The 17,153-nt window shown below is 39.3% G+C and overlaps 2 protein-coding genes and 1 pseudogene across 2 annotated transcripts; 1 reads left to right on the top strand and 2 right to left on the bottom strand.

Moving 5' to 3' along the window:
• Nucleotides 1-3,012: 3,012 nt before the first annotated feature.
• LOC134616129 (ATP-dependent RNA helicase DDX54-like) lies at nt 3,013-5,366 on the top strand (annotated as a pseudogene).
• A 3,367-nt stretch (nt 5,367-8,733) lies between these two features.
• LOC134616803 (protein THEM6-like) lies at nt 8,734-11,206 on the bottom strand. Its single transcript, XM_063461815.1, has 3 exons — nt 11,124-11,206; nt 10,080-10,584; nt 8,734-9,935 (listed from the first exon to the last, which is right to left on the bottom strand). The coding sequence occupies exons 2-3, from the start codon at nt 10,578-10,580 to the stop codon at nt 9,828-9,830; spliced, it is 609 nt and encodes a 202-aa protein (XP_063317885.1). The 5' UTR covers nt 10,581-10,584; nt 11,124-11,206; the 3' UTR covers nt 8,734-9,827.
• A 1,502-nt stretch (nt 11,207-12,708) lies between these two features.
• Nucleotides 12,709-16,404, bottom strand: LOC134617109 (protein THEM6-like). Its single transcript, XM_063462293.1, has 3 exons — nt 16,327-16,404; nt 13,570-14,077; nt 12,709-13,492 (listed from the first exon to the last, which is right to left on the bottom strand). The coding sequence occupies exons 2-3, from the start codon at nt 14,071-14,073 to the stop codon at nt 13,385-13,387; spliced, it is 612 nt and encodes a 203-aa protein (XP_063318363.1). The 5' UTR covers nt 14,074-14,077; nt 16,327-16,404; the 3' UTR covers nt 12,709-13,384.
• Nucleotides 16,405-17,153: the final 749 nt, after the last annotated feature.

The following is a 17,153-nucleotide window of genomic DNA, read 5'->3' as shown; positions in this document are numbered from 1 at the left end:
GATGAGGAAGCTCTGCTCCAAGAACAAAAAGCGGCTCGGAGAAGTTAAAAAGTCAGGTTTTGGAAGGGGGGGCCATGAGAAAGGCAAGCTGAGGAAGAAACTGTGAGGAGGAAAGTAGGTTGATGGTGTGGACGACATCACGAGGAACTGGGTGATAAGTGCCAGAACTATCTGAGAACATTACCAAAGATTTTCCTGGTGCTTTGTGTGACTGTAGATTAAGGAGAAAATGAGTTATGCATCTTTACACTGCAGAGATGCATGTCACTTCTTCCTTGATGGCCTGTGAACTCTGCGTTTGCAACAGAGTTATGTTTAATTATGATCCACTAACCTGGATTTACTACTTGTAAGCATGTTGCCAGTCTAATAAAGTGTTTTGGAGTACTGAAATATGTCTTATCAAATAGGTAAAATACAGATATTGTGTGCTTAATTTCAAGATTCAAAATTCAAAGTATTTGAATGTGTTCAAAGAAAAAAAAGGCATTTCTCTGTGCAATGAAATTCTTTCTTTGCTGTCCACACACAGATGCAGGTTAATATATACAATAGAAATAGAACATATAAAATACAAATAGTACAAATAAATAAATGAAGACAAAAAAGAAGACAAAATATTGAAGTGTGAAACAGAGATGTGTGTAAAAGAGTTATGAGCTTAATATGCAGGAAAACCTGATGTGCAAAAAATTATTATTACTGTTCAAAAATAGGTCAGCTGTTCAGGAGCCTGATAGCAGTGGGGAAGAAGGAGTTGTTGAGTCTGGATGTTCTGGATTTCACACTTCTAAACCTTCGTCTCGAGGGCAGAAGTGTGACGAGTCCGTGTTGGGGGTGTGTGGGGTCTTTGAGGATGGAGGCAGCTCTCCTCTGGACTCTGCGATGGTAGATGCTCTGCAGAGAGGGCAGCGGAGTCCTGATGATCTTCTCCACAGTTGTTGTCACTCTCTGCAGGCGTTTGCGGTCCATAGCAGTAGTGCTGCTGTACCATGCAGTGATGCAGGTGGTCAGTGTGCTCTCCACATTGCAGCTGTAGAACCTGCTGAGGATCTTGGCCGACATATCAAATTTCCTCAGCCTCCTCAGGAAATGCAGCCGCTGCTGAGCCTTCTTGACCAGCTGTGTGGTGTTCAGTGTCCAGGTGACGTCCTCAGAGATGTAGATGCCCAGGTATCTAAAGCTGCTCACCCTCTCCACTTCAAGGCCCCGGATAAACAGCGGCTGGTGAGGCCTCCTCTTCTTCCTCGTGTCCACTATCATCTCCTTTGTCTTATCAGTGTTGAGGGTGAGGTTGTTGTCCTCACACCATGACACCAGACCGGCCAGCTCTCTCCTGTAAGCTGCTTCATCCCCTCCAGTGATGCGACCAATCACTGCAGTGTCGTCCGCAAACTTCAAAATGATGTTATCTTTGTTGGAGGTGACACAGTCGTGGGTGCACAGGGTGTAGAGGATGGGACTGAGAACGCAACATTGTGGAACGCCAGTGTTTGTAATAATGCTGGCTGAAGTCCTGTTGCCGATCCTGACGGAGTGGGGCCTGCCAGTCAAAAAGTCCAGTAGCCAGCCACAGAGAGTGGAGTGCAGGCCGAGTGTTGCCAGCTTGTGAGTGACTTTGTAAGGGATGACTGTATTGAAGGCGGAGCAGTAATCAGCAAAAAGTACTTCGATGTATAAGTCTTTGTTTTCCAGATGGGAGAGGGAATAATGAAGGGCAGCAGCAATGGCGTCTGATGTGTAATTTGCAGTTAGTTTCATGAATCGTCTTTCCTAAGTTTTCTTAAAATAAGAGGTGTTGTATAAAAACAACATTAAATTCTGTAAACATGCCCTATTCGCAGTTATTTATCATTACCGCTGTCCAAGTGGTCTCATTTCAAAGTTCAAAGCGAGCATCGGAACGGGCAAGAAAGGCGACTTTTAACTGACTTTGAAAGTTTCATGGTTTTTGATATCAAATGGGCTGGGTTGAGAAACTCTCTCTCTGTCTTGAGAAACTGGCTTAGAATTCCTCTTGCCTTCAGCATGGTCATGCCCCTCTGACTTCTGGCATCAACAAGGCATTTTTACCCAGGGAAATGTTTATTTCGCTTTTCTGTTTGGACTGTTCTCTGTAAATTCCTGAGAAAATCTAAGAAGATCAGGAGTGTCTGAAAAACGTAAAACAGCCCATCTGTCACCAACAGCAATGCTGCCTTCAAAGTCACTTAAATCTCCTTTTTTTTTTTTTTTCTGGCGTGTGATTGGCTGATTAGATATTTGCATTAACAAGCAGCTGAATAGGTTAGTGGATGTACTGTGTTGTTTTTTTAAGTTATTGCTCTGGTATAGAAGTTTTGTTTTTTTTCTTTAAGTAATTGAGTAATTTTAACATCTCCGCTTATGTAAAGTGTAGACCTAATAGTAAACATCATTTACATGTTCAGTTTGAAAATATTTATAATCGTGTCTGGTAAAGTTTTCTTTTTGTGTAAGTCACTTACATTTAGGGAAGGAAAGTTTGAAGAAAGGAAATTTGACGTGTATGTTCTAAGATAACTGTGACATTGACGGCCTTTATTATAGCTGTATTGGGCATGTTCACTTAACCAACAAAAATAACAAACCAACAAAATAAGAAATATAATTCATGTTTTATAAAAAGCCACAATGACCAAGCCATCAGTTACTTTATATGCCTGTAATATCCACATTTATTTTATTTTTATTCATAAAATTGGAAATTACTAAAAACATTTACAAAAGAAATTAAATTTAGTTCAATTCAGTTTCACACATATGGGGCCAAATCACAACTGCAGTATGAGATAAAATTTTAATTTAGTCCATCTGGATGTGATTACAATGCTCCTGTTGTTTCGGGATGATATGCATACCTACCATAATAAGTTACTCATTTATTCATTGCTGCTGGCTCCTGCCTCATGAAGACTTGAGGCTTACAGTTGTTTGTGTGAATGCAGCTGAAGATGAAAAACAATTGATTGGTCCAAACACAACAGAGTAACCATGGAGATGGAGCACTGTCATATTTCCCAGTGGGCTCTTTATATCACACCCGTTCATAAAACGCATGAACTTATCTTTCTATGGGTAAAGTAAGCAGATCGTTGTGTTTAATATACTTTTTATAACAGAGGCCAAAACTGAACCTGGTACTCATGTTGCGATTTAAATCCTGAATGCATTTAATTTGTTAGTATAACTTTAAGCCTCAGTTACTTTTTAAAAAAGAGAGGGAGAGAAAATAAGGCTACATATAATTTACCAACTAAAGCAGTGCATACAATTGAAAATCTAGCTAAACAATTAACTCAAATAAAATGCATTATATTTCTATAGTGAATGTAACATGTAGAAACGTGATTATGTAATATGAAGGAAATATAAGCGATTGTCCATTAACCTTATTTTTTACATGCACACATTTACTTTACACATTGGGTTAATCTAAAAAAATTAACCCTCCACGGTGTAGGTTCTCAAAGATTTTCTGGCTTATTTTCTCATCATAAAGCATATTCATTCAACTCAGCTTCCATATTTTTTAGCATCTAAAGGCAAATAATCCTTATTATATTCACACCGGTGTATACAAACTTTTTCCCCAGGCCTGGCAGAACCTGCACTGATTCGTTTGGATGTGGATTCCAAGCTCAGTGATCAGATCAAGGTAAAAAGGCAGCACTTGCTTTTGTTTTATTTACCTTTTGTTTAATCTGAGAAATTAGATGGAAGGTTTTGCATTATTTATTACAACCTCAGTACAGGATTATTGCATCTACTCTACATGCTAACTTATCTTAAATCAGCTTCTGTGTCAGTGTCTTGGTCTTTCTACTTGGTGCTCTGTCTTCAGACACTTGCTATTCAAACATTTTGTATTCTTCTCCCAGAAATGTTGAATGATTTAAATGTAAAGACAAAGCAAAAGTCCTTACAGTCACCTGGATGTGTCCATGGCTTTGAGCATGTTTTTATTTCTTCTAACTTCCATCAGCTGTCATTCTTCCACCTGCGTGTGGATGACAAACCGGCTCTGCTGCTCCACCTCCTGAGGAGGGTATTGAAGCCTCAGGAACAGACAGTGGTCTTTGCTGCCACCAAACCTAAAGGAGCCTAAAGGAGGTAAGATAACAGTGTAGCATAGATTTGTGAGAATGTTAAATATTGTTTAAAAACTAGAGCTTTAGTTGACTTCTTATTTTTTTCTGATGTACAGCTGCTGTCGTCAGAAGGTTTAGAGTGTGCCTACATCTACAGTGCCCTTGATCAGACTGCCAGGAAGATCAACACTGGGAAATTTGTGCATCGGAAAGCCATGGAGCTTCTGGTGGCTGATGTTGCTGCTCGTGGTATAGACATCCCCCTGCTGGACAATGTTATCAATTACAACTTCCCCTCCAAGGCCAAACATTTCTTGCACAGAGTGGGTGAGCAGCGTTATGCAGAACGAACAAAGTGATTCAGCCTCTTTAATTTGAAATGATTAGGCCAGCATTACGTGTATTTTTTTCTCCTGTCTTTTCCCACCAGGGTGTGTGGGACGAGCGGGCCGAAGTGGCACAGCCTATAGTCTGATTTGTCCTGATGAAATGCCTTATGTCTATGACCTCCACCTCTTCCTAGGGCAACCATTTCAGTTTGCTTCACCTGAACACACACAAGGTAGACCCTACTGCGTGCCTGTCAAATCTTAAACTGACAGATGAACTGTTTAACTGATGTGCTACACATTTGGGGTTGCTAATAAACTTTATTTGCTGCTCTTTTTATCTGTCACTGTATTGAAATAACAAATAATAAAGTAACAGAATTTGATTTAATTTGTTTCAGGGTGTGGTCTGGAAAAAATGGAACTGGAGTGCCTTCATATAGTCAATGCCATCAAGAGCTACAAATCCAAAGCGGTGAGTTTGATGCAAACACGTCACAGCGCTGCATTTTCTGGTAAAAAGTGTTCTAATAGGCAAAGAAACATATAATTCTCTTGTGAAATAGACTATCTTCGAAATCAACTCCAGTAGTAAGACACCAGCCAGTGAGGTGATGCGGGCCAAACGCTCTAAAGACACTCGGCTAGTGGACAAATTCAGCAAGCAGAGAGAGGACCAAGCTGCAGAAAGCAGGATGCAGCAGCCAACCAACCCCACCACTACTGCTGACTGTGACATCACAGAAAAGGAGGAGAGTGATCTAAATGTAAGCATGGGTGAAGTATTGCTTCTTTCTTTCTTGCCTGGGTCGTTGTAGTTGCAGGTTCAGATCAGTTTCATAAAGGATTAAGTCAGTGTACCGCAACATCTTTTTGTCTGTCTGTCCTGTAATTTCTCATACACTGTAAGATGAGGAATCAAAACTAACGGAGAGGTACACGTTAGGCTCCTGAAACAGGAATTATGCACTTATGACCACAAAAATGCATCCTATCATTTTAATTTTCTCAACATCTAATTGATAGCCCAAAACTTCAATATTATGATATAGATGATATATTACAATATTGCCCGATAGTAAACTATAATGGCATTTGCATAGTAGAGGAGATGATTGACATCATCCCTTAATCAGATGTAGACAGTGTTGGGCAAGTTACTTTGAAAAAGTAATTAATTATAGTTACTATAATTAATTACCTAATTACCTTTACTTTAAAATTCTGTTTTTATTCTGAAATGAAGAAATGCCTGAGTACATCTACACAATGACATTCACTAACAGGTGATGATGGGCAGTGTTGGGCAAGTTACTTTGAAAAAGTAATTAATTATAGTTACTAGTTACTTCTTCAAAAAAGTAACTGAGTTAGTAACTGAGTTACAAGATTCTAAAAGTAATTAATTACTTGAAAAGTAACTATTGTGTGTAAAGTTTAACCCTCTGGGGTCCAGGGTATAATTGACCATTTTAACCACTTTTGATTTTACCTTGACATTTCACCTTTAAAAACTATTTACTTTACCTTGTCTGGAATCATTCTTTTCAGCACAACCTCACGTGTCTGAATTTACAGTTATGTTTTCATTTTGACATACTGTATTAACACAATTGATCTAAAATCAGACAAAAAACATAAAATCCGAGTAGAAAAAATTATATTTTTTACTGTAACAACCACAAACATGTTTATTGAATCATATTTCATAACTTTAAATGCAAATATTAATTGTAAATTTTAAAATCATATGCACAAGTTTTGCAAACAACAAAGTTATTTGCAGCCATTTACCTTTTACCCCCTTTTTTAATAACCATTTCAAACTATTTACAGAACAATCAGCTGTTCTGCATTCAATAAGATGCCACACAAATTATTTGTGCCGCTCCAAAAAAATAATTTCTGTCCACTATAAAGGAGAACATCACAGCCTGATACCTGCAGGTCTGACAGCAGCAGGTGTATCACTTCTGTTTTTTACCTGGAGACAGCAGTCGCCTCATTGTTCTGACACACAACACAAAACTATCCACAACATTACACACTAACTACACAAGACAGCACATTAACTAAACACTCCAAACATGCTAAACGTCACAAATCTCTTACTTCTCAAAATTCCCTCTCTCTCTTTTTCTGCTGTCTCTCTCTCTCTCTCTCTCTCTCTCTCTCTCTCTCTCTCGCCGTCACTCCTAAAACTTCCCCGTCTTCCTAAACAACCAAATGTCATGTTGCCATATCATTTTTGATTGGTCGACATGGTGCATTTTTCCACCAACACAAACGGGCTGTTTTTTGTTTTGTTTTTTAATTTTTTGGTCATAAGCAGAGAGTGCTTGCTAGCGCTGTCCTTAGACATTAAACGCCACGAAACTATTCAGGAAAAAAACACGCGTATATATTGTTTATCATGACTCTGGTTTTACATGGCCTATCAACACAATTTAAAAACTGGTATATATCACCTTGTTGCTTTGTCATCTTGTGGTGGTCATGTGATTGGCTTACCACGACTACTTTATTCTTCCTCACTCAAACAGCAGCACTCATGCGATTGTTTTGCCCCCTTAGCTCCAGGTGTTGTGCCAAAAAGTGGTTTGTCTACCAGAAAGTGATTGCGTGCAGCTGTTTAAAGCTGTAGCCCAGATTACTTACGTAGACAGCTGCTTCCGTGCAACTGATATAAGGTGCAGTAAGCTGAAGACAGCTTCAACCGTCTGTTTGTTGAAAAATAGTAACGCAACCGCACCGCATTTTCTTGTTAGTAACGGTAACGGCGTTGTAACGATAGGAATAGTAATTAGTTAGATTACTCGATACTGAAAAAGTAACGCCGTTACTTGTAAGGAGTAACAGCATTACAAGTAACGGCGTTACTAATTCCCCTAATTCCGGCGTTACCCCTAATTCCCATCACTGGTCTACATATACATCATTTCTAATGTGGGCCGTGCTGTATGTTGTAGGACAGTGACATGTCTGACACTAACCATGTACCAGTGCCTGAGAACACTGGTGTGGAGGGGGAGATTGCGTTCAAGTTTGAGTTTGAATGCAAAGCAAATGTGTTGTTTAAACTAGAGACAGCACTTGTGACTGAACAATAAATACTGTTCTGGGAACAAATTAGATTTTACAGTGACAATGAATCTTCCATGGTTTGTTGCATGTTTAGGATCTCAGTTTCCCTGCACTTGACACAGCTGTCAATGCCCATGATATTGAGATGTTCTTTGTAGATGTGCCTGTATTACTGACTGCTTTGAAATTTACATTGAAAACCTAAAAACCTGAAAGCAAGGTCAGAAACATATTCTAATTACAAACATTGCTATACAATGAAATATCCCACTGGTGTCACACCACAAAGAAGAGTTTCCTTTATATCAAAAGGGTGGGGTGGCAAATCATCTGACAAACACTTGATTGAACAAAGTGGGTTTTTTGGACCTCCTCAGCCCAGGTGATGTAATATTAGCAGACAGAGGGTTTGATGTTGCAGAATCTTTGGAGCTGTACCATGATGCACTGAAGAGCCCAGCTTTCACCAAAGGGAAGAAATAACTGGCCTCTAGATTGCCCAATCAAATCTCTTAATGCCACCAGCCCTCCCCTACCTTCACTGTGCGCTCACCTTATAGAAAAGAGTTGAGTGTGGAAGAAATGGCAAAAATGTGGAGGTGATATTTCTGTGATTGTGTATTTTTGACATTATTTTTGTCTTTTCTGGAGTATAATGAAACCCACATTTTGGAAATTACAACTGTGCCTGTACATCCTTGGTGATGACCAAGAACGGTCACTGATGGGGGGGCTTTTCTAAATGGATTAAAATGTCACAATTGTTGGCACGTTCATGTGGAAGGATTTTGAATGGATACCTATTATTACTTTGACGATCACATTTTTAATCTGGACTCGTTATCTACAAATATAGTAGTAACTAAAACTGTAAAAAGCACATTTTCCTGTAAAAACAAGATTCATTTGGTGATGGAAAAATTAAATACATAAAGCCACAGCATCTAAACATATAACTATAACAGCCACGTACTTATGGTTTTTGAAAGCTGCAAATGCTGCTTTTCCAGCTCTGAACAACAAAGTAAAAACTCAGAAAGTCAGAAATTTTAGATTTACATGCCAAACGTTAACTGTTAAATGATCACCTAAAGGCTGTTTAAGATAAATTAAGTACATTAGCTGTAAAAATATCCCGTGAAGTTCTACAAACCAAACTGCATGTGTACTTTGCTCACAAAGATAAAAACAGTGACCCAAACAGTTTCCAGAGCATTTTTAATTGAAAAAAAAATGCACTTAAATATTAACAAACACAATAAATAAAGTTTGATACATTTCAATCAATCATAAATAGTTGGGACATAAACAGAGAATGTATAACTTCAAACTTAAAAGAATTTGGTGATCAGTGCATCAACAACATAAATAAAACAGATTAGACATCTTTAAAAAAAAAAAATCGGATTTCCTTCACACAGAACAGTACATTACTTTGGTCACAAAGGAAAAACACTGATGCGTTAACGAGAACATCTTTCAAATGACCGCCTCAGTAGACTCAAATATCACTCAGACATTCATTGGTAATTGTGCGTTGCAGGTTTTGAAAAGTTGCCAGCAACCTCATGTTTGCTCGTTACACCTGTCAATCAAAAATGTAAGCACGCTCTCATAAAATGACACGCAGGCCTGATTGAGGGGCTGTCCTTTTAAAAGCAGATATTTTAATTTTTCATTGCACCGATATATTCATCCCTCATAAGAATATTTGTTTTCTCCCTTAGGTTAATAATAACTTTGTGCAAAATACTGATGGGGAAATTAAAACAATCGTCAGCACACGTTCATTATATCCATTCAAGTATTTCATTGCACCCATGTCTTTTTTTTTGTGAAAAGTTATAACGCGTTCTAAACTACTAGAAACAGGCACAAAAATATTCTGGTTGTTTCAAAACATGCATTGACGTCAGTGGAAGATTACATTTTGCTCTACATGCTTATCTGAGGTTAGAGGATTTTGCTGAATGAGAATGAAGATGTGTAATGCTGGTCTACTTACAGTCAACTAGTGAATAAGCTGCATGGGTAAAGCTACAAACGCCATTGTGATCCATTTACATACCGAGCATCTGAAACCTTACAGTTCAAGTTTTCATGTTCAGCTCCCCTCGGGTCAAAGAACTTCACGTCTTACAAAAATACACAGCAGGTAGGATTTATCCAAAACAGAGATACTTCTGGAAGTCAACTAAAACGCTCTACAATGTTTAAGTGTTTGTGTGCATGTATATGTGCGTGCAATGCTATATATGATATGAAATGTGTCTACACTCATGATACGCAGCGTCATGGTGTGGCTTCACTTGTTCTTTCCCTCTAGTCCACTCTCTGCTCTCAGGGCTTGGCTGCTGGCTGCAATGAAGTTCATCCAGTGTTTGAGGTCCTCCGGAAACTCTGGGCACTCGATCTATAAGCGGACAAAGTGTTAGATGAATAAAATTGATTAATCAGCCAATAATACTCATAGTTTTGTGATACTAAAATGTGATGATTTTGTGGATTCTACTCCCGAACAGAAGCACTTTGAGGATGACGCCGCCACTTCCCTTACCTTCTTTTTGCAGATAAATTCAATGATGGTTTCGGGGCTGCAGTGCACCACATTCTGCCTACAGAGCATGATCGCAGAGACGAAGCCATCTTTCTTGGATACAAAACGCTGCTCCAAGTAAAAGGCTTTCTCATCCCAACCCAAAACTTTGGTCCGAATCTCAAAAGCCTCACGGAAGACCAAGGAGCGGCGGTACCGGATGGTAGACGCCCCTACCACCAATTTCGCCCCCAGTTTGCGTGAGGCCATGAACAGCCCGTTTCTCATGTAATGGTGAAAGCGTGCAAAGTCACACTCCCTCAGATACCGAGAGTTGTTCATGTGGCCCAAGTAGTCCAAATCATGTGGAAGGACCATGCCTTCGATGCTCTGCTCGGCTAAAATGTCCCGTATCCTGGGCTGGAACCATGCCTGGATGAACACCTGGGCCCCTCGCAGGAAGTACCAAACATCCAGGCTGCAGAAGAGCAGGAGGAGGGCACCCAACGCCAACAGCAACATCTCTCTGGAGAAATAGTTCAAATATTAGTATCAAAAATGAAAACTGAAGTTTTTAGAAAAGAACGTGTTTATTTGCAATGTTACAGTCATTATCTTTTTTCTTCTTTTTTTTTAATTAAAAAAATAAGCAATTTTTAAAGAGTCTAAATTGATGATTGCCTTCAGGATTAAAATAAATGCATCTTTGACCTCATCAATGACAGTGCAGATGTGGGAAAAAAAACAAGAGATCAGTGTTCCCCTCCTTACACTGACTTGAAATTAACCTGGCTAAAAATACAGAAGCAGCATATTTTCACAAGCAGTCGATTCAACCTTGAGGGGATTGTAAAGCTAACGCTTCTCCTTTAAAATGAACGGCCTACAGCCTGCTGTCAAAGCCAAATCTGTTAGCTTAGCCGCTAGCTGCCAGCAGCCGGTGCCCTCGGAATTAAAGCGAGCACAGCCTCCTCGTACAGCCGCCACACTTCAGTTCACCATATCAGACATTAAGCGTCAACCATACAGACGGCAGAAGTATCTTTTAATGCCCGTGAAACTCACTGCGCGTCCTGAAGAAAGTGCTATCATGGAAAGAGGTGCAACTTGAAGAAACCGGTAGAATCAATGAATAATATTTCCGGGTGTATGACGACAAGAAGCCTTATTGGTTGACCTGTCGGCATGGTTACACGAAAACGTTTTCGCGTTTTCCAGGGATTGGCGATACCACAGTTATACGTGACTTAGTTAATTATTTATTTTATATCTTAATTTATTCATTTGAACCTTGGTTAACACAGAGACGGTTTTAAGGTCACGGTCACGATAGACCCGTGCGCCCTTTCATTCACTAGAAGTTACTCTTTATTTTGTATAAGACAAAATAGTGCTTTTTAAACCTAGCACTGCCAAATGCTAAATAAAAACATAATAATAATAAAACTACTTCAAAAAAAATTTTCATTAAATTTTATGGTACGAGAGTTCGTATTTTAAAAAAAAAAAAAAAATTCTAATTAGTTTCCGTTCCTAGACAGCTTTCTCCTTTCAGTTGAATTTGCATCTTATTAATATAATATGGTAGGTATTTCAGAGATTCAGAATAGTAATTACAATTACAACACAGCACTTTGTGGAGGAATTTGACTCATAAGGACATTCCAAGTCTCAACAAATGTATGTATCAAATCCTCAAAAGGCAAGACTAAAGCTAAGAATATTTACTAGAAATATTTCTTTTAGTTTAGTTTGTTTTGTCAGTAGACAACAACATCTCAATTACTATGTTTTAAAATTATTTTTATTGCAGTGGATATTTTTCTTCACTCATAGTTTGTAGCTTTGCTTCTTTGTTGGGACACTTTTTATTATAAGGTAAAAATCCTACAATAATTCAGAGAAAACCTAACAATCAGATGACTTCCTATGAGCAAGCACTTGGTGACAGTGGGAAGGAAGAACTCCCTTTTAACAAGAAGAAACCACCAACAGAACCAGGCTCAGTGAGGGGCGGCCATCTGCTGTTACCAGTTGGAGAGAGGGGAGAGACAGGACAAAAAGGGATAGGCTGTAAAAGTTTAAAATACGTAAGGCTTATGGCCAATAATGATACTTAGTCTGCACGTGGCACCTTAGTTACAGAGTAACAATGTACTGGATTGACTTTATCTACACTTTTATGAATAGTGTAGATAGTGTATTCTTTTCCGGGTACTTTTTTCCCACTGTTACAAACCTCTGAACCAATTCTAGTTTACAGTGGACATAAAAAGTGTACACAGCCCTGTTAAAATGCCAGGTTTTTGTAGCATTCAATGGTATTAACTCAAAATTTGCTTCAACAAAGTATTAGGTTTTCTCCTTGGGTTGTCTCCGAGTACTCAGATTTCCTCCCACAGTCCAAAGACATGCAGTTATGGTGGTTAACTGGTGATTCTAAATTGCTCATAGGTTTAAAAGGTTGTCTGACTCTTGGCGTTAACTCTGCGACAGACTGGCGACCTGTCCAGGGTGTACCACACCTCTTGCCCTATGGTAGTTAGATAGGCTCCAGCCCCCCTGAAGTGGGGGTGAACTGACGGATGAATTGTACAGGTTATAGGTGACATGAAAAATGAGAAAAGTTTTGAATTGATTTATTGTGGTCTTATTTTTTACATCAAGAAAACCTGGCATTGTATCTCTTCTCACTTGTAACCGCCAGTCAGCCGTGTGCATGAGAAGTGTTTGTGACATGCTTTATGACTCAGTATCCAGGCAACATTCATGACACAGTCGTTCTGACTGAATTTTCAGCTTACTTTTTGAGTTTTACATGAAATCTGTGGATGTTACAAAGGCTGATGTGGCCTGGCGGTTCTGATCATGCAAACATGTAAACTGTGTGATCATCCCATCACTCAAGTATGATGTCATTCCCTGCTACACCTGTTCACACTGCAACATACACACTCTCATATAAAGTAGTTTAATTGCTTCCCATTTGGTTATAGTAAAAACTCCAAACCAATTTCCTGAATTTTTTTTTATTGCTGTCATACCACATCATAACACACCTTATAAAACTGTATTACTTATATTTTCTAATTTTTTTTAATTTATTTTTTTTACCATAACTGTCAACCTCTCAGAATAATGTAGTGTGCTATTAATCGAGTGTTTTATATTTGCAAATGTTGGAATCTAAATAAAGCTTGTTGTACAAAGTGCAGGCACAAGTGTGTTCAAGTGAAGAGATTCTGAATAGGAGAAGACTTTCCTCCTGGGCTTGTAAACAGGCTGACTCACAAGACGCCACTTTTAATATCTGCCCATGAAAGGTTTTATTTGTTCTTCTCCTCCAGGCCGCTCTCAGCCCTGAGGGCCTGGCTGCTGGCAGAGATGAAGTTGACCCAGTGCTGAAGATCCTCTGGAAACTCAGGGCACTCCACCTGCAGCGTGCAAAACACAAGTTCAATGTTATTCAGAGGGTGTGTAACTCATGCATCTGTGTGGTTTCCTCCCTTACCTTTCTTTTGCACAGGTGCTGCAGAATCTTGTCCGGGCTGCTGCGTATGACACTCTGCTTGCAGTACATCACGGCACACACCAAGCCATCTTTTGTCGACACGAATCTCTGCTCAAGGAAAAAGGCTTTGTCGTCCCAAGTGACGATGCGACTGCGCAGCTCATAACCCTCTCCGATACACAGAGCCCTGCGATAACGAATGGTTGTGGCCCCCACCACCATTGAAGCCCTGAGGGCCCGCACAGCCTTAAACACGCCATTACGCATGTAGAGAGAGAAGCGAGCAAAGTCACATTCCCGGAGGTACCGAGCATTGTTCATGTGGCACATGTCGATGTCATGGGGAGTGACCCGGCCTGCTAGGACCTGCTCCGCTGTGATGTCCCAGACTGGAGGCTGAAACCAGGCCCGCAGGATGACCGCTGCGGCCCGCAGGAAGTACCACACATCCACAATGCAGAAGAGAGCCAGCAAGATGGCGAGCACCCACAGCACCCACCACATCTCTCTAGGTAAAAGACATTAATATTTATTAGTATTAATATGGTCATTAAGTGAGATGTATAAAAAGACAAGTCAGCCTAACAAATAATGAGCATAACCAAAGACAGACAGTGTTTCCCCTGTTCAACAGACAGACATTTTAGTCCAAAAACAGAAATGAAAATAAATAAAATATTTAGGGTCAAACACGGGCTCAGTGTGTGTTCACAGTTTAACACCCAGCTGGTCCAGCAGGGTGCTACTACGGTCCGACTTCTATAGTAATGAATTACTACTTAGTATTACTACTAGTAAGTAAGTAGATGACAGAACGAGTCTGTTATCTTTGTAGGTATTGACTTGTAATATGCATGAATTTATTTGCTGGGCATGTACTGCAGCTGATTACTTGAGGTGGATTCTCGTTTTCCCCTTTTAGCAGAGTGACTTATGCTTAGAGTAAACGTTTACATATTTCACACTTATTTAAAAATTCCTAAAATGAAGATGATTATTTCTCACTTGTTTTTTATTTCATGAAACACAAGTGAATATTTAGCCTCTTCTCCCTGCAGCATGCTGTTGTGATTTAATCAGCTTAATCCAGAGTTTGTGTGTCCATTAGGGGTTTTGATTATCGATTTATCGATTAAAATCGATTCTAGCTTGGATAACGTGATATCGATTCATTAACATCCTGAATCGACTTTTTTAATATAAATATTATTTTGCCCGAAAAGCCAGAATCTCAGGTTAAACCTCACAAAGTTTCAACAACCACCAAAGAGCTAAAACAGTAAATGAGAGCAGGTACACGGATTCTGCACAAAGACGTAAACACAAAGCGCGGACCCGCCGATGCATCAGAATCAGTGAGATGTCGCTTTTCTCACCCGACAGCACGGACATGGTCGGGGCTGAAAGCCCACAGCTCACTGATTCTGATGTTTCGGCGGGTCCGCGCATTGTGTTTACGTATTTTTTGCGCTAGATTCTGAGCTGCAGGTTTTCTCTCTCCAACCAAAATTCACTGAACCAGCAGCAAAAGACGATCCAAACGACGCTTCACATTTGATAAACATCGTCATGAATTCCCTCTTACTTTTGCTGTTTTGCTTCCACTACGATAAAATCACACTTCATGTAGAGCGCTCTCTCTCTCTCTCTCTGTGTACTTCAAGAACAGTTTCCCGTTTAAAAATCAGTTTTCTTTATTATTCGCTTGTGCACAAGTTACCGTTGTTTACAGCGCTGTCGGCCGCTGTTTTTTTCCTTTTACTTCCGAAAAGAAAGCCTCATTTCTGTTGTTCAATAGGTTACTGAACAAATTTAACTTTTTAAAATTATGCAAAATTGCAAAACGCTAAGCTGTGTCTCTAATAAAACCTCTAACTTTGCTCTGCTTCACTTCAGCAGCATCAGGTAATGTTCTTATGTTGAGTAATGGTTTTCTTTCGTTTTTGATCTACTACAGAATACTTTTTATAAAATCACCATGTTTTTCTGTGTTTTATCCTCAGCTACTCTGACACAAAGGCATCTGCTGTGATGCTTACACCTTTGATAAAATCTCGCAAGTGTCAGCTTTCTTTTTATAGATATAAAAATATGGAAATGTACTGATGCATGATCTGAATTATAATATTTCTGACTGTCTGAGGCAAAATTTCCCCGATTCAAATCGAATCGAATCGTGGATCGAATCGATTAGGGACCTTCAATTCTAGAAATCAGTGACGATACCCAGCCCTAGTGTCCATACCTTTCTGGAGGCACTTCTTCCATTATTATGAAAGGCAAATGGGGAATCTCTACAGATCCGCTGTGATGTACTCTGTTGTCAAAATGAGTTTCTACTTTCGCAACACTTGTGCACTAATTTAACAAATCGTTAGGATAAACCGGTACTGCAGGAAAGACAGGCTGCCTCTGCAAAAGCCGCACGTCTTAAGTGCACATGCAGCTCAGAGAAAATGAAAAGACTAATACTTTTTAGATTTTAACGTAATTTAGTTATCCTTGATCCTCAGTGCTACCTATATAACTACCAAAGCTAAGGTTTGTGTGACATTTCATTATTGCTAATAAAATAAATCACCGCATCCACATAACTTTCATTTCATTCAGATTAAACTAAGGTTACGACCAACGTTCGGGGTGGGCTAAGTAAAAACACCTGTTTGTGCGGGTATTAAATACACTTTTAGTAAAGCCAGTGGAAAAAGACGAATAACCGTCAACGTGTTTACGCTTTACAAAAGGTAAAGTATTCACCTGCTGTCCGCGTTGTCCTGTTCAGACTCAAATCTGTCGAGTCGACAACACTCAGCGCGCTGGGCAACAGTAAAGCAAAAAGCGACGAACGCGGATAAAACTCTTCCGGTGATGGCCTTCAAAATAAAAGCATATTTACAATATTGCGTTAAAAATTCAACCCAAAAGGACGTAAGCAGGCTTAAAACCAAACAGCTTAATTTGTAATGACATAATGTTTTAAAATGACCTATAACTGTACAATGATGTTAAGTGCTCAATGTTTTTCCAACCTCGTTGACATTTAATTTGAAGGCCTTAGTGATTCACTTCGTGCCATTTAGACGTGATGTAAGAGGAAATGGCGGCGGTGATTGGTTATTTATTAACCTATTACACTTGACAGAAGTCCGCAACAGCAAACATGGTGGTAGAAGAAACTTCATACGAAGCTTTTTAAAACCTTAATTTTATTGCGCATTTAGCAAATCTTTAAAATAAATTTAAAAAAATGCAGCTTTTATGTCAGAGACCATTGAAATTTTCTTTTAATTTTAATATTTTTAAAACTCAGACCCATTGTTCCAGTGAAAGTAACTCCTCGTGCTTCTGCATACCGAGATATTTTGGAGACTTTCAAGCTCACAACTTGGGGATTTGCCCCTTCCTGTTCCAAGACATGGTTGACCAAGTTTGGTGTGGTAGAACTTGATTGGCCTGCAGAGAGTAATGACCTCAACCCAAGAATACCCCCAACTTCCTCATGGAGATAGTTCCTCTCATGCTTTCTTTAAATCCACAAAGATACAGTGCAACTCCTTCATACCTTCTATATAGTGCTCTGTCAA

The sequence above is a fragment of the Pelmatolapia mariae genome, linkage group LG18, assembly GCF_036321145.2.
Source record: "Pelmatolapia mariae isolate MD_Pm_ZW linkage group LG18, Pm_UMD_F_2, whole genome shotgun sequence".
Classification (NCBI taxonomy): Eukaryota; Metazoa; Chordata; class Actinopteri; order Cichliformes; family Cichlidae; genus Pelmatolapia; species Pelmatolapia mariae.
This window is presented reverse-complemented; position numbering and strand designations above follow the sequence as displayed.

Excerpts from the sequence above, each read along its gene's own strand:
- LOC134616803 (XM_063461815.1), bottom strand. The coding sequence starts at position 10,580 with ATGTTGCTGTTGGCGTTGGGTGCCCTCCTCCTGCTCTTCTGCAGCCTG. Across the intron at positions 9,936-10,079 it reads AATTTATCTGCAAAAAGAAG|ATCGAGTGCCCAGAGTTTCC; the intron begins GTAAGGGAAGTG and ends GTCCGCTTATAG.
- LOC134617109 (XM_063462293.1), bottom strand. The coding sequence starts at position 14,073 with ATGTGGTGGGTGCTGTGGGTGCTCGCCATCTTGCTGGCTCTCTTCTGC. Across the intron at positions 13,493-13,569 it reads AGCACCTGTGCAAAAGAAAG|GTGGAGTGCCCTGAGTTTCC; the intron begins GTAAGGGAGGAA and ends TGCACGCTGCAG.